Consider the following 27,713-nt stretch of genomic DNA (forward strand, 5'->3'; position numbering starts at 1 on the left):
GAAATGTTCTAAAAAAATTCAGCCTGAGGCAGACGGACAATCAGAATAGAAAATTTGAATTTGCCAAAATTATTAGCAACTGAAAAAAGGATCAGTGTGACAGGGTGTACAAATCCCACACTGGGTCCAGTGGGAGGGGAGTCCTGCCCCTCCCAACCTGCAGAGCATGCTCCAAATGGAGAGGAACCTTAAAAGGGAGCAACTCAGCTCAAAAGGGGGAACGTGACAAAACCAGCCTCAGGGCTCCAGAGTAAGGGTACTGAAGAAGCCTCCAGTGAGTCAGATATTGTCGTCTCTCACAGGGTCCTGGGTCACAGGTCAGAATCCAGTTAGAAGGAGGGAAGGCCCAGGCTCCCCTAACAACTTCCCTTGTTGCAGGAGGGGCCAAAGCCTCACCCCACTCTAGTAAGGAGAGGATAGGGCATCGAAAACCCAGAGGTGAAGCTAAGCCACGTAACAAGGGTTAGTAATTGGACAGAAAGCCCTTCCCACCAGGAGGTGAGAGACTGGACACTGGGTGTGCTATCCACTCGTCCACCTGATCCTCTGAGAACTATCAAAGTCATATAATGGGTAATATCACGCATCCTTAACACTAAGCAACATTATCAGCTCTGCCTATAACAGTACCGTAAGTGAAAGATAAACTGGGAGCAGTCACTGAATAAAATAATATGTGAAGTGAAGCACAAGGTATTATAGGACAATGGTTAAAAAAAAAAAAATCAATCACTCAAAGGAGAGAAGCCAACAAATATTTCCACTTTAGTCACTTAGGACTTTGCTACATAGTTGTAAGACAGTAATCTATCTTGGGTATATTAACTTTTCCACTGAAATGTCATATAATATATTATGTATCTGCATGTATTATTGAAAATGCCTGAAATAAGAGACAAGCAAAGTCTATGAGTGACAGGCTAACTTAAATCAATGCTATCAAGGAACTAAATATATGAAACTGAAAACACAAAAATTGCAGCTTCACACTTCACCTTCTACACAAATGAATTTGTTTCTCCATTCAATGCCATCAGGTCTTGGAATGGCTCTGGCTTCACGAACTGAAATCATTTGGCGGCTCCAGCTAGAGGAAAGGAAAACAATTTGCAGACACTTAACACAGATTGCTTTTTGAACCATCAGTACATGGTTACACATAAAATAGGTAAAGTGCTCATACAGAGTTATGACTTAGGAATTTCAGAGGATAGTAGTTCGAAGTAGCAATATTTTTTTTGGTGTTTCTAGCAGGGGCTGCTCTAGCCACAGACAAACTAGGCCACTGCCTGGGGCAGCCAGGCCAAACTTGAGTAGCAGTGCAACCCTGTACACCAGGTTCCAATGCCACTCAGTCAGATTTGACTGGCTGCAGCTCTCTCTCTCTTGATGGAGAGACAGCCAGACCACACCTGAGTGAATAGTGTTGTGACCTAGTGCTTAGCTCCTACTCCACATCTACCATAACTACTGAACTATCAGAAGGCTCACCGCCTTCAGCCCAGAAAGTCTAATGTAGGGTGCATGCCCCTCCCCCACTTGAGAACTTCTGCTGTAGGGGGTAGGAGTGGAGTGGCAAACTAAAATTTTGCATAGGGTGGCAGATTGTCTTGAGCAGCCTCTGTTTCTCTTCAGAAAATAATGGAGATCAGTCTTCATGGCAATTAACCATTTTGGCGAGTGGAAAACATGAGGGGGAGACAAGAGGCAAAATTTTCAGACACACATTAAAATAAATCATCAAAACATTTCAGCAATACAGAACACCACAGACCTCAATGTACATTATGACTTGGTGGTGAAACGCTTTCTTAAAAATAAATAAATAAATAAAAATTGATCCCTTCACAGCTCAAATCTAGGGTGTCCAACATCCTGTTTTAATTTAAAAAGACAATTAGAATTTGAGACACTATTAAAATTCTAATTAAAACAAGCCAAGCTGACCAGTGTAGGTTGAGAAGTAGGGGAAGGGCACGGTAATAAAATTAGGTCTAACTGTGGCTATATAGTGGGTGTCATTAAAAATGTCCAACATTTAATCATAATATACAGTACAGTAGTTTACTCTCAGATTGGTGAAATTCATACTTGTGCAGAAAGCCTGCACAAAGCCTACAAGCAAGGTAAGGATATTAGAGAACCTTTACACTTTTTCCTCTCAAACCTTCTGACTGTTTAAAATTGTACATCAATGGAGCCATGAGAATTTACACCAACTGAGAATCTTCCCCCATAGCTTTACGGAAGACTGTATTCAAAATACTTTTTACAAACTAGTTCTTATTCACGACTTCAGACTAGACACCTGAAAAGTTTCAGCTTGTGAAGTTCAGCCACTTGAGTTAAGTGCACATCCATCTTTATTGCAAAAAATATATTTTCACTCTTCCATAACTCAAAAAAATACACATGTTTAACAGTTTGTTGAAACTTCTCATGGGGTTGCAGGACAAATTGCTTAATGTACAATTTAGCTGAAATACTTCAAACAACTTAGCCACACATTTTTACATATTTAAATTTCTCTTGATTGACTGTTCCTATGCAATAACAAAAGTATAAACGGTAAATATGTCTAGCATTCAAGGCCAGCAAAAACTTTAGCTCCTATACATACCACCACTCTAGTAGCTCCTTGCATCTCCCACTAGTTTTCACAAATTAGGGAACATTTATCAGTAGAATATAAAGTATTGTAACTAAATACTGTAATGCCCATGTCAAATGAACAACATAGATTTACTAATTCATTAACCATGTAGGCAGGTTGAGAAAGGGCTTCAGGCATACGGGGCGACTTGAAAAGATGCAGTGACCACAGTATTATTAGCAAGGTTCCACTGCAGTTCTAGAAAACATGGGTCACAGAGGAAAGAGTAATATTAGACACCATCATTTAGCTCTCACCCCAACATGGCTATAATGTCTTATCTTAAACAAGCTAAAGAGAAGAGTTATGTAACAGAATATCTAAACTGAGCAGATCACAGCAGGCAGTGAAGCCACTTTGCTGCACACTGAACATGATACACATTCCTCCTCTCTCCCCTCCTTACAAATTATTGAGGTTCTACCTGGCTTCAAGATAAGCAGTTGCATCTTCAGCAAAAAAAAAAAAAAAGGGAGGGGGAGAATATTTTCTATATATTTTATTGCAGAAAAATCTAAATATTTTAAGCTGTTCTATACTAATAAGTGTTTGGGAACAACGATGTAGCATTTCTAGTTGTTTAAATCACATTTTGCACTTCACTGAATCATGACAGTAACTACTCTTAGTTGATATCCCCATTTACTATTCATTAACATTGTATTCCTACTAAAATTAGGAGTCTGAATTAGAATTGAACTATTCACAACAAGTAATTTATTTACTGACTATAGACTTTTTGGTTTGTAAAAAATGTTTACAAGTTTGTTCGCTATTTGTAATTGCTCAATGAGCATTTTATGCAAATATATTTCAACCTATGCGTTTAAAATATGCCCTTTGTTTCAACTATGTCATCAGCTATTTCTGGTGTCACTGATCACATGATGTTTCTGTTCTCTGAGCAGCAGACAAACATTTCAAGGAAAGAACCACAAAGATTTCACGACAGCCAGGCAAATGCTTCTGGTACAAACTTTTGCACGAGCACATTATGCATTCTTGTGGACAAAAAAAGTTACTTACACAAATGTTCAAAGAAAATGAACAAGTACATTGTGAATACATTCAAAAGCAATTAACTATTAATTTAAGTCAGTGTTCATTATTGCATTATCTTCCCAGCTGTATTCTGAATAGATGAACAGAGCTATGAACTACTCTACTTGTTATATACTTTGCTCTTCCTCACACTCCAAAAATGAAGATAGAGATCACACGACCAATCCATACTTATTTTGTCATCTCTAACCAAATACAGCTTATTCATAGGATGACCTTAAACCCATAGCCCAACATCAATTATGTAACTCAAAAACACTTGCTATAAAAATCAGCACCCCAACCCTTCCAAGGGCATTTTAGAATCTATTTTTCATCACTAGGGACTACATAGTTTCAAGTAACATGTCTTCATTATACAGTTTTTTTTATTTAAAATTCTAATTCAGAAGAATAAATTCTGAAAGCAAAACATTTTCACTTTTCAATAAACAGGTAAGATTTAAAAAGAAGATTGCATCTTTCATTGTGCCTTTATTTAGTCTCCAATTCCACAGCAAAATCCACTGGATATAAGCAAGGCATTTATCAAATCAGCCCTTGCTTTGTTAAAGAGTGTTTGCCAAGTAAAAACCTGCTGCCTTCACTCAGAGCTGTTGTGTGAAATCAGACACGAGGCTCGTAAGAGGGTCTGATAAACAGAGAGGAGTTTCAGTAGATTATTTTCTTTTGAATACACTTCCAGACTACTTTACACTGTGCATTAGACTTGAATATTCTGAAAGTACAGCTTTGATAATTTGGAATAAAAAATTATGTTCTTTGAAGAGATTCCATTTACTTACTAAAAGTTCACACTTCAAAAAAGATTTAAAAACACATCCTCAGCAAGTTGAATTATGTACAAAACATTATTAGAGTGAAATTTAATCAAATGCAATCCAGTGTATGAGAATCAAATTGTGTATTGTTTGCCAATATTGCTGCATAACAAGTTTATTTAAGCTTTTCCATGTGTGGTACTTCTGGGACAATCTTATTTTCCCCTCGATTATTTCATTTATAATTTGTATTACAGTGGTGCCTAGAGGCCCCAACTGAGACTGGAGTCTACGCACTGTACAAACACATTTTAATAGACAACCTCTGCTTGAAAGAGTTTACAGTGTAAATAGATAAGACAGACAAACAGCGAGAGGGTAAAGAGAGACATAACAAGGTGAAGTGACTTGCCCAGGATCACATAGCAGGACAATGGTGTAGCTGCGAACACAACCCAGCTCTGAATTCCAGCCCAGTGCCCTACCTACTGGACCATGCTACCTTGGTCATAAGAATTACTTAATTCTACCGGATATGATGTATATAAAATTTAATTTAAAAATCCACTGTCTTCATTTAGAAACGATCTCTCAAACTGATCACCAAATAATATTACATTGTTCTCCCTCCACCCAAAACCCTGTGACAGCTGACCAATTAAACACTCAAGCCAGGTAACAACAGTGTTGAGGATGCAGATGAAACTTTAATTATGTCCCATTGTGAATATCCATTATGATACAATTTTCAATTATACGGTCATACTACTTCTAAATCGTATATTTTTCTCTATAACACCTATATTGTGTGTTACATCTTGTAATATTGTGTATTACTCTGTATAGGCCAGAAGCTATGAAAGCTACTTATATGAATTCTACATACAAATAATTATTCTTTAATCTGTACTATGTTGTATAATAGGTCAATAGTGAAAATTCGCTGGAATATATAGGCCGCCTAAGTATGAAATAAGTGCATAGTTAACTACCTCCTCCCCTGAAATGCAACTAAGCTGGGAATGGGTGACAGGGGATGGATCATTTGATGATAATCTGTTCTGTTCATCCCCTCTGGGGCACCTTGCATTGGCTACTGTCAAAAGACAGGACACTGAGCTAGATGGACCTTTGGTCTGACCCAGTATGGCCATTCTTATGTTCTTAAGGAAGGCTCTTCTGCTTGTTGAAAAGTAGTATTGTATTGTGCATGCTGCTGATTAAATTACCATATATTCTCGTTCATAAACCAACTATTTTTGGTAAAAATGTGACGCAACGAAGAGCAGGGGTCAGCTTATAAAACGGGTCTACGGCAAAATGTGATGATTTTAAACTCTTTGGAATCATTGAATATCTAATACATTGTCATTTTGTTTACCTGGAGCGTCTGCAGGCATGAAGCCCCTCAGTTCCTTGTGGCCGCGGTTTGCTGTTCCCAGCCAATGGGAGCTGCAGGAAGTGGCACCACTTCCTGCAGCTCCCATTGGTTGGGAATGGCAAACCGCGGTCAAAGGGAGCTCCATGCCTGTGAACGCTCCAGGTAAACAAAAACGTCCCGACCCGCCAGCAGCTTGCCCTGGCTGGCTGGGAGCTGAAGTTTGCCAACCTCTGAAATATACGGTCGGCTTATGAAAGGGTTATACAGTTTTTACCATTTTTACTTATCCATCTTGGGGGGGTTGGCTTATAAACGAACCAGCTTATGATCAAGTATATACGGTATTCAATTATATAGAGAACTGAAAGATCATTAGAAGTATTGGAGCATTACAGTAATGAAAACAGCATTAAGTATGTAAGAATGAAAAAATATGACAGGAATCTATATGCTGCAAAAAAGTTTGATATACTGTATAACATTTGTCTTTTTTTATATGAATGCTCAACCATACAATATTCACGTTCTCTTAACGTGAGAATTTTTTTAAAATAAAAACTCCCAGGTTTCATTATTTTCTTTTAAAGGAAAATATTCCAGAATGATATCACAACATGCTCTTGGAAAACTGAAATAATTCATGCTCTTCTTGAAATCTTGTCCTCTCGCAGTTTCCATGACTCTGTCCTCTCCTCGTTCTTCTCCTATCTCTAATTGCTCATTCAATGTATCCTTCGGAAGATTCTTAATATGGGGTTCTAAGGGGCTTTGTTCTTGGTCCCCTTCTCTTCTACCGCGATACCTTATCTCTGGGTAATCTCATTCATATTCACAAATTCAACTACCATCTCTATACTAAAACTCACTGATCTACCTCTCTACTCCAGACCTCTCCTTCTATCCAAATTAAAATCTTGGCCTGTCTCTCTGACATCTCTTCATGAATGTTGAGCCATCTCCCCAAACTCAACATGACTAAAACATAGCTCTTAATCTTTACTACCTCCTCTCTCAATCACTGTGGACCACGCCACCATCCTGCCTGTCACTCAGGCCAGTAATCTGGTAGAAGTCTTCGACTCAAGCCTCTCTGTCTAGGTTCTCACATCCATGTCGAAATCTTGTGGATTCTTTCTGCATCACACCTTCCCTATCTATCCACATAGATAAAACTTCATCTACGCTATTCTCTCATGTCTCAGCTACTACAACATCCTTCTCTCTGGCCTTGACAAATGAAATCTTGCCCTATTCATATCCATTCCAAATGCTGCTGTAAAAATCATCTTCCTAGCCCATCATTATGACTGTCACCCCATTCTTTGCATCCCTCCACTGGCTTCCCCTTCTTTTTTGCACCAAACATAAGCTATTTGTTTTCATTTTCAAAGCCCTTCATTGTCTATCTTTCAATTTACTGTTATGAGGTCAACTCCTTTCTCCAACTGACTCATGATACAGAATACTCCAATCAGTCAGTTATTACATTTTCAAACAAATATCTTTGTGCTTTCCCCCATGCTGCCCCTCATGCTTGGGAGCAGCTCACCATGAACATCCACAAAGCTACCACATTATCCTCCTTCAAACTCTGTTTGTGATGCTTACAAAAAAAACTTGTCAAAGGTTAGGTGGCTGATATGCTGAGACCACTACCTATCATGCTGACCAGTACTGTCTCATTGTTCCCTTGTACAGCCCATCTGTTGTCTCATTTTACACTTAGATTTTAAGCTCTGTGGGTTAGGGGCAACCTTTTTGTACTGTGTTTGGTCACCTAGCACAGAGAGGTCCTGGCCCATAACCAGGGCTCCTATGCACTACAGTAATATACATTTTAAATTAAAAATATACCTTGAGTAACTGTTGTTCTTCAAGATGTGTTGCTCACGTTGATTCCAATTCCAATGTGTGAGTGCCACATGCACAGTAGCCAGAAGGTTTTCCCCCTAGTGGTATCAGTCGGGTCAGTTCAGGTGCCCCCTGGAGTTGCGCCTCCATGGTGCCGTATATGTGGGTCCTGACGACCTGCTGCCACTTCAGTTCCTTCTTTCTGGCACTGCTCCGACAGAGGGACAGGCAGGTGGATCTTGTAATGGACATGAGCAACATCTCAAAGAACAGTTAGTTACGAAAGGTAATTGTTTTTTCTTTGAGTGCTTGCTCATGTTGATTCCAATTAGATGACTCAAGCAGGAACTTGGAGATGGGATTGGAGCTCATGGGTTCGCTGATTGAAGTGCCGCTCTAGCCTTCTGAGTAATGGCACAGTGGGAGGTAAAAGTGTGGATTGAGGACCATGTCACAGCTGTGCAAATTTCCTTGATTGGAACCTGGACCACGAGTGCCGCTGAAGGTGCCTGCACCCTCATGGAGTGCGCGGTCATGGCGGGGGCAGGTACTTTAGCCAGATCGTAACATGTCCGGATACAGGATGTGATCCGCAATGAATTCTTTTGGGAAGAGACTGGGAGACCCTTCATTCTGTCTGCTACTATGACGAATAGTTGAGTAGCTTCACCAGTTTGATATAAAAGGCCAATGCCCAGTGAATATCCATAGAGTGGAGGTTTTGCTCTCGGCTGTTGGCGCGTGGCTTAGGGTAAAAAACTGGAGGAAAAATGTCCTGATTAACATGAAACTGGGAGATGACCTTCAGGAGGAAGGCTGGGTTGGTCGAAGCTGAACTTTGTCCTTATAGAAGACTGCGTAAGCAGGTTCGGATGTTAGGGCATTAAGCTCTGACACCCTCCTGGCATCACCAGAAATGCCACCTTCCGTGAGAGAGAGAGCAACGAGCATGTCACTAGTAGTTCAAATTGGGGCCCCATTAGTCTGGAAAGAACAAGGTTAAGAACCAGTCTGGGACTGGTTGCTGTACTTGAGGGTATAACCTGTCAAGTCCTTTAGGAAAACGTCCAGCTATCGGATTGGTGAAGACAGATCGGCCAGCCACGCCTGGGTGAAAGGCAGAAATGGCAGCCAAGTGGACTTCTATTGACGGCATAGAGAACCCTTGTTGCTTCAGGTGCAGAAGGTACCCAAGATAAAAGGCACTGACAAGTGCATAGGAGACTTATGTTTCTGCGATGACCAAATCGCGAATCTTTTCAATTAGGCTAGGTAGATGGCCATAGTAGACTGTTTCCTATTACCAAGGAGGACTTCCCTAACTGGATCAGAGCAAGCAAGCTCCATCGGATTTAGCCATGGAGCTTCCAAGCCGTGATGTGGAGAGATTCGAGATTGGGATGCTGAAGATGGCAATGAACCTGAGTTATCAGGTCCAGGAGCAGCGGTAAAGTGATCGGAGTGTCCACTGACAACTTCAGAAGAGACGTGTACCAGTACTAACATGGCCAGGCTGAAGCTATCAATATCACAGAGGCTTCATCCCGTTGAACCTTGAGTAGGACCTTGTGAAAGAGTGGAATGGGTGGAAACAAGTAAAGGAGGTGGTCCTTCCAAGAGAAAAGGAAAGCATCTGTGATCGAGTCTGGGATGTGAGTCAGGAAGGCGCAGAACTACGGACACTTCCTGTTGTGTCTTGTTGAGAATAAGTCTATTTGGGGAATTCCCCGCTGCTGGAAGATGGTGTTCATGACATCCGGGTGTATGGATCACCTGTGGTTGTGAAAGGACCTGCTGAGATGGTCTGCCAACTCGCTCTGAGGAGATAAGATCCCTCAAAATGTATTGAGTGGGTTATGCAAAAGTCCCACAGTTTGAGGGCTTCCTGGTACAGGGGAGAGGAGTGTGCTGCTCCCTCTTTTTATATAAAACATCCCTGTTGTATTGTCTGTCACGACTGATACTTGGAGGGGAGGTGTGACAGTTTGGGAGGTCTGGCATGCCAGACGGACTGCCCTCAGCAATCTGACGTTGATGTAAAGTGAGTCCCGCTTGGGACCAGAGGCCCTGAGCTTCCCCAGATACGCTCCTCACCCCATCACTGATGCGTCCATGACCAGGGAAAGTGATGGTGGAGGTCTGGAGAAAGGAATCCCTGCACACACAGCTTGCTGGTTGAGCCACCATAGGAAAGACTCAAGAACTGGCTACAAAAGACTGACTACCTTGTCTAGACTGTCCTGGTTTGGTCAATACACCAATGCTAGCCACGCCCAAAGGGGTCAGAGCCTCAGTCTGACATGCTGCACTACATCAGTACAGGTGGCCATGTGGCTGAGGAGCTTCAGGCAATTCCTTGCCGTGGTGGTAGGAAAACATCTGAGAACTTGTATGATGTCACAAAGAGTCTGAAACCATGACACTGGTTGGAATGCTCTCGCCTGTCTTGAGTCCAACACTGCCCCTATGAACTCTATCATGTGAGTGGGGGAGAAGGCCAAAGCTGTCAAAAGTTGATCTTATTAGACTTCCTGCGTCTCCACTTGTGTTCTGGAGTAGCCCTTGATGAACCAGTCATCGAGGTACGGAAACACCTGCACCTGGCACTTCTGTAAGGAAGTGGCCATGACTGCCATGCACTTGGTGAACACCCAAGGTGCCACTGACAGGCCAAAGGGGAGGACCGTGAACGGATACCGATTGTGGTTTACCACAAACCTAAGAAACCTTTTGTCTGGCGGAGTTATGGATATATGGAAGTATGCGTCCTTCAAGTCAAAGGCAGCATACCAGTCCTCCTGGATCCAGGGAAGGGATAATGGAGGCCAAAGAACTTCAGCTTCTTCATGAATTTGTTCAGAGGAACCTCCTCCATCCAACCTCCTCCGCTCTCAGTAGCAGCTGCACCTCTTGCATTAGGAGATGCTCATGAGAGGGTTCCCTGAAGAGGGACGCGGGAGGGAGGATGGGAGGGAGGAGAGAAGCTGAACTGGAGAGAATATTCCAGTTCTACCATGTGGAGATGTGTTCCGGACCCATACATGGCATGAAAAGGAAGGGATGGGATAGTTGGATGCAACGTTTGAATTGGTGTGTCGCCCTTGGGAGCACCTTCAAAAGGCTTGTTTTTGTCCAGAGCGCTGTTTCACCTGCCCAGAGCCCTGAGCAGATGAAGGAGGAGGCTGCCTCCTGTGGTTTCTATTAAGCCTCCTAGAATAGTCTTGCCTGTTCTGAGGTTGGTAGAATCAAGGCAGAGGCTGGGGCTTAAAATGCCTCCATTGCATTGAGGGGGTATGGTGGCCAAGGGACTTGAGAGTGGCTCTTGAGTCATTAGGCCTACGGAACTGTGAATCCGTTCTCTTGGAGAAGAGGGTTGAGCCCTCGATTAGGAGGTCCTGGATGGTCTGTTGGACCTCATACGGGAGGCCTCATGCCTGCAGCCAGGAGCTTCTTCTCATGGCCACCCCGACACCATGGTCCAAGCGGCTGAATCGGCAACATGTAGGGCTGTCAGTAGCGAAGCCCGTTTCACAAGCTTGCCCTCCTCCACCAAGGTGGAGAAAACAGCCCTCAAGTCCTCTGGCAGAAGCTCTGTGAACTTTGACATAGCCCCGCGGGAACTGAAGCTGGATCACCTGGTGGTTTGAAATCCAAAGCAGGAGCTCCCCCAGTAGAATAGACTTTCCTCCCGAAGAGGTCCAGCTTCTTCGCCTCTTGGGCTTTAGACGTGGGTCTTTGATACCCTTTATATTCCCATTCATTTGCTGCTGCCACCACTTAGAAGTTGTCAAGGTTCCTTCCCCACTCTGAACTCTAGGGTACAGATGTGGGGACCTGCATGAAAGACCCCCTAAGCTTATTCTGACCAGCTTAGGTTAAAAACTTCCCCAAGGTACAAACTTTGCCTTGTCCTTGAACCCTATGCTGCCACCACCAAGCATGTTAAACAAAGAACAGGGAAAGAGCCCACTTGGAGACGTCTTCCCCCAAAATATCCCCCCAAGCCCTACACCCCCTTTCCTGGGGAAGGCTTGATAAAAATGCTCACCAATTTGTACAGGTGAACACAGACCCAAACCCTTGGATCTTAACAATGAAAAATCAATCAGGATCTTAAAAGAAGAATTTTAATTAAAGAAAAGGTAAGAGATTCACCTCTGTAAAATCAGGATGGTAAATACCTTACAGGGTAATCAGATTCAAAACAGAGAATCCCTCTAGGCAAAATCTTAAGTTACAAAAAGATACAAAAACAGGAATATACATTCCATTCAGCACAGTGTATTTTACCAGCCATTAAACAAAAGGAAATCCAACGCATTTCTAGATAGATTACTTACTAACTTTACAGAAGTTTGAGTCTGCATTCCTGATCTGTTCCCAGCAAAAGCATCACACAGTCAGACTCTTTGTTTCCCCCCCCCCCCCGCCCGATTTGAAAGTATCTTGTCTCCTCATTGGTCATTTTGGTCAGGTGCCAGCGAGGTTATCTTAGCTTCTTAACCCTTTACAGGTGAAAGGGTTTTGCCTCTGGCCAGGAGGGATTTTATAGCACTGTATAAAGAAGGTGGTTACCCTTCCCTTTATTTTTATGACAGGGGTCCAGTGGTGGGTGTGAATAAAAATGTTCAAACCCTTTAGAGGGGACAAAATATTTCCCCTCTGTCCTTTTCACCATCGGGGCAGAGAGGTGAGGGTCTGCCACTAAGTTTCTGTGGTACCCTCTATGGTCTTAATAAGCAGCAGAGCAACTCTGAGAGTCACTGGGGGCCAGGATATCTACCATGGGGTCCAAGGACTCAGATCTCCTCGACCTGGAGCCCCAGGTTCTGGGCCACCCTCTTCAGGAGCTGTTGGTGGACCCTACTGTTCTTGAGTACAGGAGCCATGGAGGTTTGAGCCACTGCTTCATGTGGCAATGACGAAGACAAGGTTCTAATCAGGACCGACTCTTGCTCCTGGCCTTGCATTACCATGTGCAGAGCCCCTCTGCAGAGAGCACTGCCGGTGCAGAGCATCTCTATTAGAGTCTTTCTCAGTGCCAAAGTCTCCTGTGTCGATGCCAGGGCACTGCGCACTGATGTAGAGGTGCTAGCATTGGCTTGGCCAAACTTGGCTCCGAGTGGGGTTGGAGAGCAGCCTCCATCAGAAGGATTTTTAATCGTTGGTCTCTTTGCAGATCTTGCAAACAGTCCTTCTGATGCAATTGCCCCAGACACTTCAAGCAGGAAGTGTGAGGGTCGCTCCGGGGCATAGGCTTGTTACAAGCTGCACTGGGTTTAAATCCCGGAGACTGAGGCATGCCCTGGTGCCGGGGAAAGGGGCAAGGGGAGAAGGGTAGGGAAAATGGCGGGTAATCCCCAGAATAATTCCTTACTGGAATTCTAACCATACAATGACTAAACTAACTACAACTACGAACAAACTGATTTAACTATTTATAGAGAACAGTCTGAAGACCACTAGGGAGAAGGCTTGCCGAAGCAAGAGAAACTAGCCTTCCGGCTAACTGTCACAGGCGGTAAGAAGGAACTGAAGTGACGGCAGGTCAGCAGGACCCTATATACGGTGCAATGGAGGCATGACTCCAGGGGCACCTGAACCAACCCGACAGACACCAGCAGGGGAAAAACCTTCCGGCTACTGTGCACACAGCGTGCACATACCTAATTGGAATCTACATGAGCAAGCACTCGAAGAAGAACTGCAGATCATGTAAAACGTACTCTGATCTGTACTGAACAGCAGTTGATTTCCAGGTAAAAATTCAAGGTGTTTGTTTTGACCTAAACTGTTTGGGTCAAACAGGGGGCCGTTAGGTCAAGCACCTCAGTTAATATAAGGTGAAACTATGAAACAATGAAGAAGCCACTGAAGTAATCAGGACCCAACCTACTTCAGGTCAAAATCAATACCTTCAGTTGCATCCAGAAACTCTGAATCTCTTTGGAGAGGGAAGTTTCAGTCTAAAACAACACACTAACAAATAGCTGGCTTTAGGACAATAGAGCTATCTGATTTTTGACAGACTATTTTACAGATTAAACTAAGGTAGTTTAATAAACAACCGTAGGCACATCTCAGTGCCAAGCTTACACAGGCACATCCAAGTGCTGTCATGTGCCCCTTTTCATTTATTTCTCTCCTTGCTCTTCATCACCCCCATCCTGTCTCCAAACCATTCCTCTCTCTTTGCTGATCAGTCTTAAAATGTTAGCAAGCTAAGTCCAAACATGAGGCATTTTCATTTATTGCAAGATGCTAAACACAGGTAGAAGTTGATCACTTACTCAAATTCTGTGGCATAGTATTTGAAGAAGCCCACTAATAAATCTCCAAGAGTCGATCCATTTTTGGAGAGGTAAGGAGGAACGGTGCGTGGAGCTTGATGTACAAGGTGCAGCTGCATAGTAGGATTAAAAGATTCCTGTCAAAATAAAAGAATAGAGAATATAGCCTTTCGTAAAGTACATGCTGCAAGACTGCTCTTAATCTAGGTGCTTTCAAGATCAGACATACACAGCAGAAAGTTGCCCATCATTTATTTAGCAAGTGCTGTAAATGTGCATGGCCCAGTTTCTATTTACCAGTGAAGGGCCCTATTGTTCCTCCTACTCCTCTGTTGCATATAAGTAACTCCACTGACCTCAACGAGAATTAATCATCCCCTGCGTGGGGACAGTCAGTCATGTTATTTCCTGTGCTCCCTTTCCCTTCATGAAGATGCCTAAGAACGGTCACATCAGAAAAATCTCAAAATTGAATTTTTATTTGCATACCCACTATGACAGACAGTCTGAAAGGGAGGGGAAACTTATTTCATAGTTAGTTTTAAACCAATGTGTCAAACCCCTGGCTCCTATGTGACCATGCATCTTCTCAGACAATGATTTCAAAGACTATAGTAGTAGCAGCATTTCCTCTAATCAAGTTAAGTGAAAACATTAAAAATCATTTAACAATCAACATATACCCGACTATATAATCCATGGCACTTTTGTTTTTCCACCAGAAATATTGGAGGCTGACCACAAGAAGAGTTGCCTTTACCAATTCAGAAAGTCTTCACCCGACTAAATAACTTATTTAAATTTTCCCTTTTAATTTTTTTTTTAAACAATTTAACTTTCCTAAACATAAGATGGGCATGTTAAAATAGCAGCAAACAACTGCCAGTCTTGCCATTTTGCATACAGATCAGGTATTCATCATCATCATTATTATGTTTAAGAGAAACTTGTACAGCACCATATCTTGCAAGTTCACCTCAGAATATGGAGGCATGGCAGAAGGAATCGTAAGAAGAGAGAATGTAACTCAACCTTGTATTCCTAGCTAATGCAGTAGGTTTGAAATCCCTGTAATAAGAGGGCACATATGAAAAGATTCTAGTTCTTGAATTGCAACTTCAATACTAATTGTATTACTTTTAAAAAAGGAAATGTACAGAAATTAACAGACTTCTGAAAGCAATCTTGCAGCTTGCAAGAGAAGAAATTAGCAAAAACTGAAGGAAACTCTTCAGGGTCAGTTATTTATTATTTTGTGTTATTCCCTGTGCCTGCTAAGCTTTCAGAAAATAAAACTGAAATGTACAGAAAGCTTCTCTCAAGTTTAGCAGTAACTCCTCACTTAACGTTGTAGTTATGTTCCTGAAAAATGTAACTAAGTGAAATGATGTTAAACTAATCCAATTTTCCCATAAGATTTAATGTAAATGAGGAGGGTTAGGTTCCAAGGAAATTTCTTTTGGGCAGACAAAAGGCATTATATACTGTACTGTTGTTAGGAGGTGCCCCTGGCTCACTCCTCACAGGCACAGCCTACTGCAGACAAGGACGCTAGGAAGCACCTTGTGCAGCAGCAGCGGCAGCTTCCCCCGAGAAGATCAGGCGCCGACCTTGCTGGGAGATGCTCCAGGCCCGCTTCTTCCTGTCCCTGCTCCACTCCAGGCCCACCTCTTCTCACTCCACTCACCACCTCCCCGGAGCACACTGCATCCCCAGTCCTTCCCCCTCCCCCCAAAAGTTCTAGGCACCTCCAAACAGCTGTTTGGCGGTGGGGGAAGCGCTACCGCTAGAAGGGAGAGGGAGGAGGTGGAGAAGAGGAACTTGTGCAATGCTCCCTTGTAAAGTCGCTGCTCTTTCACAGACTCTTATAAGCAGTGGACAGAGCAGGCAGCCAAACGACATTATAAGAGAGCATTGCACAACTTTAAACGAGCATGTTCCCTAATGGAGCAGCGACAACTTCGAAACAACGTTAAGCAGGAGGACGTTAAGTGAGGAGTTACTGTATGAGTAAAGTCACATTCTCGATCAACAGGCACTCAGTAAATATCTAAAGATCCTGCAGCATTCCATACTGTTTTAACATCAGTTTCACCAGAAATGTAATACCTGAGTGGAAGCGATCCCTACAGTTTGCTGTAGGTTTGAACAAAAGAGCCACAGCATATAGTAACAAGGGCCTTAAGATATTTTCCCCTCCTCACACACACACAGGTTGACAGCTGGGACTGTTGCCCTCTAAGAATACGTAAAAAGGTGAACATAATGAAGTTGCTATTGCAGACATTTACTGCTTCTACATTTACATGCTATTACTAGACACTTCTGAAATGGAATATGGGATTTATCAAGGGCTTTTTTGTATTCGTACAAAAGACGAAGACCTTCCCAACTTCAAGAAAAATCCACTAGTCTGCACTGAGGCCGTCATACTGAGCTGGTAAGGAATTAGGCTAAAGGGAGTATTGCCCCATTTGTTTTAGAGATTAATAAATGAGCTATTTTCATTAGTACAATTACTATCTCACACTTAGATCGGAACCTGACCAGGGAAACATACAGGCATTAATCTAAATTAACGAAACTTGACCAATATTTAAAGATGTGATAACAGTCCCTCGTTTTTATTTATGGAGCTAAAACAAAAACTAACCAGATTGCCATGAAAAGTAATCTACTGCCAACAAACAGTTATAGTAACCCCATCAGTCAACATCAGGCATCACTAGGGTAAATATTTTAGCCAAGAAGAAAGCACAAACATACATACAGGAAAAAAAATAAAAGGATGAAAAAATATCAAATACCATTATCACTAGAAATGTTTTTTAAGTTGGTAACCAAAGCTTAAGATGACATGTATTTAAGAAACCTTTTAGGAGTTCATAGTAGTTACTCATAATATAGACATATGATTATTAAAACATTTAGGATAACGGATGGAATTTTCGGGTATATCTATTGTGCCTGCTTCTTCACTAAATTTACTCCTTTCCAGCAATCATGCAAGCACCAGCATAGCAAATACGAAAAAGACTCCTCCTGTGACAAGCTGGAAATGCACCACATTCAAAAGATCCAAAAATGCCAGCCACTATTCTTGGACGATAAGAACAATTCTTAAACTTTCTTAAACAGAAGCCTTGTTTTCTAATTTCTGCTGGTCACAGTGAATAATTTTTTCAAAATAATTTTTTGAAAACTAAAATCAGGTTTTTAAAATGTATATTCTTTTTTAAAAATAAGCCTGTTTGAAATTTAATTTGAATTCATGACAACCTATTATCTTTTTATCATAATCTAGTATCATCTAAATAAAAGGTATGTTGAACTAATGAATCCTAATATATTTTAACTAATAAGTTAAGACTGCTTTTCTAAAAAAATAGCAGCAAGGGGAAAACATAACTAAATTTAGAGGTCAAGCTTTATAAATACGACACAATGTAGCATGTATTGTATTATCTAGTTTCGGTCTTAATGATGTGAATACTGCTATTTATTTTTTTTCACCAAATGCCAGTACTTCGTTATGCAGTGAAAATCTTGCCTTAGTTGTTGAATAAATGTGTGGTAAACTAGCTATACAATTGCTTAAATAAATGCGTATAGCTATAGTGTGCTCTCCTGTTTTAGCAAGAAGTACTACCAAATCTAGTCTAAAAGCTGCATTTAAATAAATCAAGTAATAATGTTTTAATGGTTCTACCAATGAGAATGAAATTTTCATTTGGAAAATAACTAAAAAGTACAAATGGTTAACATGATTTTCCACTTGCTGATTTAAATAGTGATTTAAATCAAAGAAATTTAACATCAATCCACCCTCATTCCTCCAAAAAACCAAACTGCATATCATGTATTTGACATTACTGCCTGTCATAAATATAAAGGGAAGGGTAAACCCCTTTGAAATCCCTCCTGGCCAGGGGAAAGCTCCTCTCACCTGTAAAGGGTTAAGAAGCTAAAGGTAACCTCGCTGGCACCTGACCAAAATGACCAATGAGGAGACAAGATACTTTCAAAAGCTGGGAGGAGGGAGAGAAACAAAGGGTCTGTGTCTGTCTGTATGCTGATTTCTGCCAGGGATAGACCAGGAATGGAGCCTTAGAACTTTTAGTAAGTAATCTAGCTAGGTATGTGTTAGATTATGATTTCTTTAAATGGCTGAGAAAAGAATTGTGCTGAATAGAATAACTATTTCTGTCTGTGTATCTTTTTTGTAACTTAAGGTTTTGCCTAGAGGGATTCTCTATGTTTTTGAATCTAATTACCCTGTAAGATATCTACCATCCTGATTTTACAGGGGGGATTTCTTTATTTCTATTTACTTCTATTTTTTATTAAAAGTCTTCTTGTAAAAAACTGAATGCTTTTTCATTGTTCTCAGATCCAAGGGTTTGGGTCTGTGGTCACCTATGCAAATTGGTGAGGCTTTTTATCCAACATTTCCCAGGAAAGGGGGGGTGCAAGTGTTGGGAGGATTGTTCATTGTTCTTAAGATCCAAGGGTCTGGGTCTGTAGTCACCTAGGCAAATTGGTGAGGCTTTTTACCAAACCTTGTCCAGGAAGTGGGGTGCAAGGTTTTGGGAAGTATTTTGGGGGGAAGGACGCGTCCAAACAGCTCTTCCCCAGTAACCAGTATTAGTTTGGTGGTGGTAGCGGCCATTCCAAGGACAACGGGTGGAATATTTTGTACCTTGGGGAAGTTTTGACCTAAGCTGGTAAAGATAAGCTTAGGAGGTTTTTCATGCAGGTCCCCACATCTGTACCCTAGAGTTCAGAGTGGGGGAGGAACCCTGACATGGTGGCACAGTGGTGGGATTAACCTGAAATCATTTTGAGATCCAGTTGAGATTTTTTGAACTAGAAATACAGATTTTAAAAAGGAATTTTTAGGAAGTCCAGAAAGCAGCTTTGAAACTGAAAGCAGCTTGGTTTCTCTCTGCTTTGTGGCCAAGCAGAGACAAAAGGGGATTATCTTGTGAATTGCAGGTTTTCTTTGCCTGGAGGCAGGGTATTTAACTCCTGCAGGGAAATTCACAGTCTTCCAGCCCAGAGGTTTTTTTTTCTTTTCTTCCTAAAAGTAAATAGGGGGTGTGTGTTCTACCCATTTGCTTTTTCTTTGGGCTGGGTAAGCAGGTTTCCAAGTAGTTGGAGGTTTTTTACTTTAATTTGGGCCCAGAGCAGAGACAAGGGAATTGTCTTTTTCTGTAGGCTGACAATCACTATCAGAGAATAGGTATTCTATTCCAGCACAGCAAAATTTTACAGCCAAGTTTTGTTTGTTTATTTCTAAACCTCGGGTGTAAAGTTAGTAAAAACAGAGAGGTTAGAATGGCAAAATCCGCGGCTTGACTACAGCTCGAATTAGCCAAATTTCAGGCTGAGGAAAGACAAAGGGAACATGAAAGACAGATAGAACTCATGCAGCTGAAGAAGGAACAAGAAAGGGAGGCAGAACAACACCAAGTGGCTGCTCACAGGAGAGCTATGGAAGCGAGGGACAAAGAACTGGAGGAGAAGGAAAAAGAGAGGAAGTATGTGGAGAAGATGGAGAAGATAAAGGCTCAGCAGAATATCCCAACAAACCCTAGTAATCCTTCTCCAAGTACCACTTCCCATCCCAGAAAGTTCCCCACCTACAAGGCAGGCGATGATACTGAGGCCTTCCTAGAAAACTTCGAAAGGGCCTGCCTTGGGTACAACATCTCTACTGACCAATACATGGTAGAGCTGAGGCCGCTCCTCAGTGGACCCTTAGCTGAGGTGGCAGCTGAAATGCCTAAAGAACACATGAACAAGTATGAACTGTTTAAATCCAAGGCGAGAGTCAGAATGGGGATAACACCCGAGCAGTCTCGTCGGAGGTTCCGAGCCCTAAGGTGGAAACCAGACATGTCATTTACCCGACATGCCTACCACATTGTGAAACATTGGGATGCCTGGATATCAGGAGCAAGTGTTGAATCTCCAGTAAATTTGCCCTTCCTAATGCAAATGGAACAATTCTTAGAGGGTGTTCCTGAGGAAATAGAAAGATACATCCTAGATGGGAAACCCAAAACTGTAATTGAGGCAGGAGAGATTGGAGCCAGATGGGTGGAGGTGGCAGAGAAGAAGAAAACTGGTCGCAGTTGGAGCGGAGACCAGAAGGGACCACCCCAGACCACACCCTATTACCGGGGGCCGCCCAAAGCCCCACCTACCTCCCAAAGAACCCTCCAGACCCCTTATCGTCCCACCACCCCGTTCTCCAGCAACCCTCCTCGCCCCAGTGACCCGTCAGCTGGACGATGTTTTAAGTGTAACGAACTGGGGCATGTAAAGGCCAACTGCCCCAAGAACCCCAACAGATTACAGTTCATTGCACCGGAATCACACCAGAGGTCCACAGGCCCAGATACCTCCCAGATATCCTTGGAGCGGAGGGAAACTGTGAGTGTGGGCGGGAAGAAGGTCACCGCGTGGAGGGACACCGGAGCACAAGTGTCAGCTATCCATGCTTCCTTAGTGGACCCCAATTTAATCAACCCAGAGATCCAAGTGACGATTCAACCCTTCAAGTCCAACTCTTTCAATTTACCTACAGCCAAGTTGCCTGTCCAGTACAAGGGCTGGTCAGGAATGTGGACTTTTGCAGTCTATGACGATTATCCCATCCCCATGCTGTTGGGGGGAGACTTGGCCAATCATGTGAAGCAGGCCAAGAGGGTGGGAATGGTCACCCGCAGCCAGGCTAAACAAGCAGTGAGGCCTAGCTCTGTTCCGGAAACTTCTATCAGGACCCAGTCAGAGGTGATGGACCCGGACCCCAGGCCAATGTCTACAACAGCAGTAGTGGATCCAGTCCCAGAGACCCAGACGGAACCAGTCCCAGAACTGGAACCAGCCAAACAACCGACACCAGACCCCGTGCCAGCACTGAATCCAGTACTTGCAACCTCAACACCAGAGGGCCCCACCGAACCTGAACTGGCAGCAGCCGATAACCCTACACAAGAGGCTCAGCCGGAGCCTGAATCCCAACATAGTGCACCAGCGGAGAGCGGTTCACAGTCAACAGAAACAGCTCCATCCCCTATATCGCTTCCAGAGGGACCAAGCCTAGGTCCACAATCCAATGAGGAACTGATGTCCCCAGCATCAAGGGAACAGTTCCAGACCAAACAGGAAGCAGATGAAAGCCTCCAGAGAGCTTGGACGGTGGCACGGAGCAACCCGCCGCCTCTCAGCTCTTCTAATCGATCCAGGTTTGTTATAGAAAGAGGACTTCTATACAAGGAAACTCTTTCTGGTGGACACCAGGAAGACTGGCATCCTCAGAGACAGTTGGTAGTTCCAACTAAATACCGGGCCAAGCTCTTGAGCTTAGCCCACAATCACCCTAGTGGCCATGCTGGGGTGAACAGGACCAAAGACCGTTTGGGGGGGGTCATTCCACTGGGAGGGAACGGGCAAGGATGTTTCTACCTATGTCCAGTCTTGTGAGGTGTGCCAAAGAGTGGGAAAACCCCAAGACCAGGTCAAAGCCCCTCTACAACCACTCCCCATCATTGAAGTTCCATTTCAGCGAGTAGCTGTGGATATTCTGGGTCCTTTTCCGAAAAAGACACCCAGAGGAAAGCAGTACATACTGACTTTCATGGATTTTGCCACCCGATGGCCGGAAGCAGTAGCTCTAAGCAACACCAGGGCTAAAAGTGTGTGCCAGGCACTAGCAGACATTTTTGCCAGGGTAGGTTGGCCCTCCGACATCCTCACAGATGCAGGGACTAATTTCCTGGCAGGAACTATGAAAAACCTTTGGGAAGCTCATGGGGTAAATCACTTGGTTGCCACTCCTTACCATCATCAAACAAATGGCATGGTGGAGAAGTTTAATGGAACTTTGGGGGCCATGATACGTAAATTCGTAAATGAGCACTCCAATGATTGGGACCTAGTATTGCAGCAGTTGCTCTTTGCCTACAGAGCTGTACCACATCCCAGTTTAGGGTTTTCCCCATTTGAACTTGTATATGGCCGTGAGGTTAAGGGGCCATTGCAGTTGGTGAAGCAGAAATGGGAGGGATTTACACCTTCTCCAGGAACATTCTGGACTTTGTAACCAACCTACAAAACACCCTCCGAACCTCTTTAGCCCTTGCTAGAGAAAACTTACAGGATGCTCAAAAAGAGCAAAAAGCCTGGTATGATAAACATGCCAGAGAGCGTTCCTTCAAAGTAGGAGACCAGGTCATGGTCTTAAAGGCGCTCCAGGCCCATAAAATGGAAGCATCGTGGGAAGGGCCATTCGTGGTCCAGGAGCGCCTGGGAGCTGTTAATTATCTCATAGCATTCCCCACCTCCAACCGAAAGCCTAAGGTGTACCATATTAATTCTCTAAAGCCCTTTTATTCCAGAGAATTAAAGGTTTGTCAGTTTACAGCCCAGGGAGGAGACGACGCTGAGTGGCCTGAAGGTGTCTACTACGAAGGGAAATGTGCTGGTGGTGTGGAAGAGGTGAACCTCTCCATGACCCTTGGGCATATGCAGCGACAGCAGATCCAGGAGCTGTGCACTAGCTACGCGCCAACGTTCTCAGCCACCCCAGGCCTGACTGAACGGGCATACCACTCCATTGACACAGGTAATGCTCACCCAATTAGGGTCCAACCTTACCGGGTGTCTCCTCAAGCTAAAACTGCTATAGAACGGGAGATCCAGGATATGTTACAGATGGGTGTAATCCGCCCCTCTGAAAGTGCATGGGCATCTCCAGTGGTTCTAGTTCCCAAACCAGATAGGAAAATACGTTTTTGCGTGGACTACCGTAAGCTAAATGCTGTAACTCGCCCAGACAACTATCCAATGCCACGCACAGATGAACTATTAGAGAAACTGGGACGGGCCCAGTTCATCTCTACCTTGGACTTAACCAAGGGGTACTGGCAGGTACCGCTAGATGAATCTGCCAAGGAAAGGTCAGCCTTCATCACACATCTCGGGCTGTATGAATTTAATGTACTCCCTTTCGGGCTGCGAAATGCACCCGCCACTTTCCAAAGACTTGTAGATGGTCTCCTAGCGGGATTAGGAGAATATGCAGTCGCCTACATTGACGATGTGGCCATATTTTCGGATTCCTGGGCAGACCACCTGGAACATCTACAAAAAGTCCTTGAGCGCATAAGGGAGGCAGGACTAACTGTTAAGGCTAAGAAGTGTCAAATAGGCCTAAACAGAGTGACTTACCTTGGACACCAGGTGGGTCAAGGAACTATCAGCCCCCTACAGGCCAAAGTGGATGCTATCCAAAAGTGGCCTGTCCCAAAGTCAAAGAAACAGGTTCAATCCTTCTTAGGCTTGGCCGGTTATTACAGACGATTTGTACTGCACTACAGCCAAATCGCTGCCCCACTGACAGAGCTAACCAAAAGAAACAGCCAAATGCTGTTCAGTGGACCGGAAAGTGTCAGAAGGCCTTTAACAAGCTTAAAGCGACACTCATGTCTGACCCTGTACTAAGGGCCCCAGACTTTGACAAACCGTTCCTAGTAACCACAGATGCGTCCGAGCGTGGTGTGGAAGCGGTTTTAATGCAGAAAGGACCTGATCAAGAATTCCACCCTGTAGTGTTTCTCAGCAAAAAACTGTCTGAGAGGGAAAGCAACTGGTCAGTCACTGAAAAAGAATGTTATGCCATTGTCTACGCTCTGGAAAAGCTACGCCCATATGTTTGGGGACGGCGTTTCCACCTGCAAACCGACCATGCTGCACTAAAGTGGCTTCACACCGTCAAAGAAACTAACAAAAAACTTCTTCGGTGGAGTTTAGCTCTCCAAGATTTTGATTTCGACATCCAACACATCTCAGGAGCTTCTAACAAAGTGGCTGATGCACTCTCCCGTGAAAGTTCCCCAGAATCAACTGGTTAAAATCGTCCTTGAGATGTGGAAAATATTGTTAGTCTTTATGTACTTGGTAGTATATTTAGAGATGCATGTGTCTTATTAACTCTGTTTTCCTAGAGCTCCAGGAAGAAATCCCAGCCAGTGTTTCACCCTGAGATTTGGGGGGCGTGTCATAAATATAAAGGGAAGGGTAAACCCCTTTGAAATCCCTCCTGGCCAGGGGAAAGCTCCTCTCACCTGTAAAGGGTTAAGAAGCTAAAGGTAACCTCGCTGGCACCTGACCAAAATGACCAATGAGGAGACAAGATACTTTCAAAAGCTGGGAGGCGGGAGAGAAACAAAGGGTCTGTGTCTGTCTGTATGCTGGTTTCTGCCAGGGATAGACCAGGAATGGAGCCTTAGAACTTTTAGTAAGTAATCTAGCTAGGTATGTGTTAGATTATGATTTCTTTAAATGGCTGAGAAAAGAATTGTGCTGAATAGAATAACTATTTCTGTCTGTGTATCTTTTTTGTAACTTAAGGTTTTGCCTAGAGGGGTTCTCTATGTTTTTGAATCTAATTACCCTGTAAGATATCTACCATCCTGATTTTACAGGGGGGATTTCTTTATTTCTATTTACTTCTATTTTTTATTAAAAGTCTTCTTGTAAAAAACTGAATGCTTTTTCATTGTTCTCAGATCCAAGGGTTTGGGTCTGTGGTCACCTATGCAAATTGGTGAGGCTTTTTATCCAACATTTCCCAGGAAAAGGGGGGTGCAAGTGTTGGGAGGATTGTTCATTGTTCTCAAGATCCAAGGGTCTGGGTCTGTAGTCACCTAGGCAAATTGGTGAGGCTTTTTACCAAACCTTGTCCAGGAAGTGGGGTGCAAGGTTTTGGGAAGTATTTTGGGGGGAAGGACGCGTCCAAACAGCTCTTCCCCAGTAACCAGTATTAGTTTGGTGGTGGTAGCGGCCATTCCAAGGACAACGGGTGGAATATTTTGTACCTTGGGGAAGTTTTGACCTAAGCTGGTAAAGATAGGCTTAGGAGGTTTTTCATGCAGGTCCCCACATCTGTACCCTAGAGTTCAGAGTGGGGGAGGAACCTTGACACTGCCAGGAAAATGTTTAAGAACTTTGAGGATTTCCCACACCTCCATAAGGTTTTCCAGGAACTCCAAGGGCTGCTGATCACCACTTGACAAAGTTAATCAGGCAAAATACCACTCTTTAAACAGATAAATGATGTGAGCTTGCAATTTCTTTAGGGCTGAAATACATTATTCCAGCTTTATGCATTAACTGAAAAGCTAACAAGTGTTCAAGGATGGTAGCTCTCAACTAAAACAAGCTGTTTCACTGACAGAGCAATGGAGATTAAGGACAACTTCAAAGTTTTATATAATGTATAAGATAGCTGAAACTAGAGTGCTTTTGCAGGCCATGAATTTATATCATGAAAGGTAACGTGCGTGTGCAATAACTCTTTCCTCCCACTTCTCCCTTTATAATTAAATAATTTTCCTTCTGACAGGTTTTAACAAAACGTTCCTTATGTGAATACTAGACAGCTAAAAAGACAGTTACCTTTTTCCGACAGCTCTTCGAGATGTGTTGCTCATGTCCATTCAACTTAGGTATGTGTGTGTTCGCCACATGCACCGGTTCTGGAAGTTTTTCCCTCAGCAGTATCCATAGGGGACCGGCTCTAGAGCCCTCTGGAGTGGTGAGCATATGCAATGGCATATAGGGTACTGCCTGCCCCCTCCACCCTCAGTTCCTTCTTGCCAGAAACTCCGACAGTGGGGAAGGAGGGAGGGTTGTGGAATGGACATGAGCAACACATCTTGAAGAACACCAGTTATGGAAAAAGGTAACTGTCTTTTATTCTTCGAGTGATTGCTCATGTCCATTCAACTTAGGTGACTCCCAGCAGTACCCCTGGAGGCAGGATAAGGAGTTCACAGACATGTAGATTGCAATACAGCTCTGCCAAACCCAGCATCATTGCTGGCCTGCTGCGTGATGGCCTACTGGGTCTGGAATGTGTGTACCGAGGACTATGTCATGGCTTTACAGATGTCCTGGATCGGAACATGTGCCAGGAAGGTCGCCAAGGATGCCTGCGCTCTAGTCGAGTGGGCTCTCATGATCGGTGGCAGAGGGACTCCCACTAACCCGTAGCGGGTCCGAATGCAAGGGGTAATCCCGTTAGAAATCCTTTGCATGGACACAGGGAGGCCCTTCATCCTATCCCACCTGTAGAGATAAAAAGCTGAGTCGACTTTTGGAAAGGTTTTGTCCGATCTAGGTAGAAAACCAGGTCCCTTCTTATGTCCAAAGCGTGAAAGCGCCTCGCTTCACTAATCTCATGGGGCTTAGGGCAGAAGACAGGAAGAAAGAAGTCCTCGCTCATGTGGAAAGCGGACACCACCTTGAGGAGGAAGGCCGAGTGGGACCGGAGCTGGACCTTTTCCTTACAGAAGACAGTTCTGTATGGAAGTTCTGAGGTCAGGGCTCGCAGCTCGGAGACTCGCCTCACCGATGTCACTGCCAGCAGGAAAGCTACCTTCCATGATAGGTGATATAGGGAGCATGAGGCCAAAGGCTCAAAGGGCCCTGTGAGCCTGGACAAAACCAAGTTGAGATCCCATAGAGGGGCCGGGGACCAGACTTGAGGAAAGAGCCTCCCGAGGCCTCTAAGGAACCTGACTGTCATGTCATGGGAGAACACAATCGGCCCCTGGATTGGCAGATGAAAGGCCGAAATAGCCACCAGGTGTACTCTGATAGAGGAGTGCGCCAGGCCCCGGTTCCTTAAATGAAGCAGGCAGTCCAAGATCCACTGCACTAAAGAATGTGAAGGGGAGATGCCCCATTCGGCCACCCAGTGGGAGAACCTCATTCACTTTGCCAGGTAGGTCTGCCTAGTCAAGGGCTTTCTACTCTCAAGGAGGACCTTCTGGACCCAGTCTGAACAGGCCCGTTCATATGGGCTCAGCCACGCAACATCCATGCTGTGAGGTAGAGGGATGCGAGGCTGGGGTGCAGGAGTCGGCCGTGATCGTGTGACAGCAGGTCTGACCAGTTCAGCAGGGGCCAGGGAGGGACTTTGGACAAGGGCAGAGAGGCTCGAGGTGAGGCTCGCTGGTAACCAGGCGCCAACCTCTGGAGGTACGCACCCCCTGGCAGAAGTTTCGGAGTTGGCGCCTGGAATCTCCGTGGCACCAGTACTGCTCCAGGGACAGGTCAAGGGACCAACGGTACCATTCCATGGACTGTCGCCTATCCCTCAGGGCAGCATCACTGCATGTGACTACATCTTCATGACACCAAGCCCACTCTAGTTCCCAATCCTGCTCCACATCCTGGTACTGCTCGTTAAGTGCGAGATGTAGATCGCCGACCCGGTGCTGTCGCGGATCTGCAGAGCGCTGCTGGTCACCAAGGCCCCGATCCAGATGCTTGTCGAGGTCAGTGAGATCCAACTCTGGGAGGGGTGACCAGTACCGATTGGGACAAAGCCATCAATCAACCCCCGTCTTGGTTGCAGGGGAGCGACAACTCAGGCTCTGGCTCAGGTTCGCCGCAAGGTTCCCTAGCAGTGGGACAGGCTCTGGCACCTACGGTGTAGACTACCTTGGCGGCACCACAGCCATGCCCATAGTTTAGGGACACTTCTATGAAAGAATCATTACAAGCACCTTCTTGAAGATTTAGCCTAAATTATATGTTAAAGGATTTATGGCTCAAAAGGCTAAATAGTATTTAAATTCTGAGATATGCTGCAGATAAGATAATATGGATGTAATATATTATTCAGCCTTGAAAAGACT

At 44.0% G+C, this 27,713-nt stretch overlaps 1 protein-coding gene across 2 annotated transcripts in view; it reads right to left on the minus strand.

Moving 5' to 3' along the window:
- Positions 1 to 27,713, minus strand: part of TENT2 (terminal nucleotidyltransferase 2) — an 82,859-nt gene that overhangs the window by 7,608 nt on the left and 47,538 nt on the right. For both annotated transcript variants that reach the window (XM_084629667.1, XM_084629668.1), the window contains exons 12-13: positions 13,999 to 14,135; positions 996 to 1,087 (exon numbers count right to left, since the gene is read on the minus strand). In XM_084629667.1, coding sequence (XP_084485793.1) covers positions 996 to 1,087; positions 13,999 to 14,135 — 229 coding nt within the window. The remainder of the gene's footprint in view (positions 1 to 995; positions 1,088 to 13,998; positions 14,136 to 27,713) is intronic.

This window comes from Lepidochelys olivacea (assembly GCF_965140295.1).
Source record: "Lepidochelys olivacea isolate rLepOli2 genome assembly, chromosome: 5".
NCBI lineage: Eukaryota > Metazoa > Chordata > Testudines > Cheloniidae > Lepidochelys > Lepidochelys olivacea.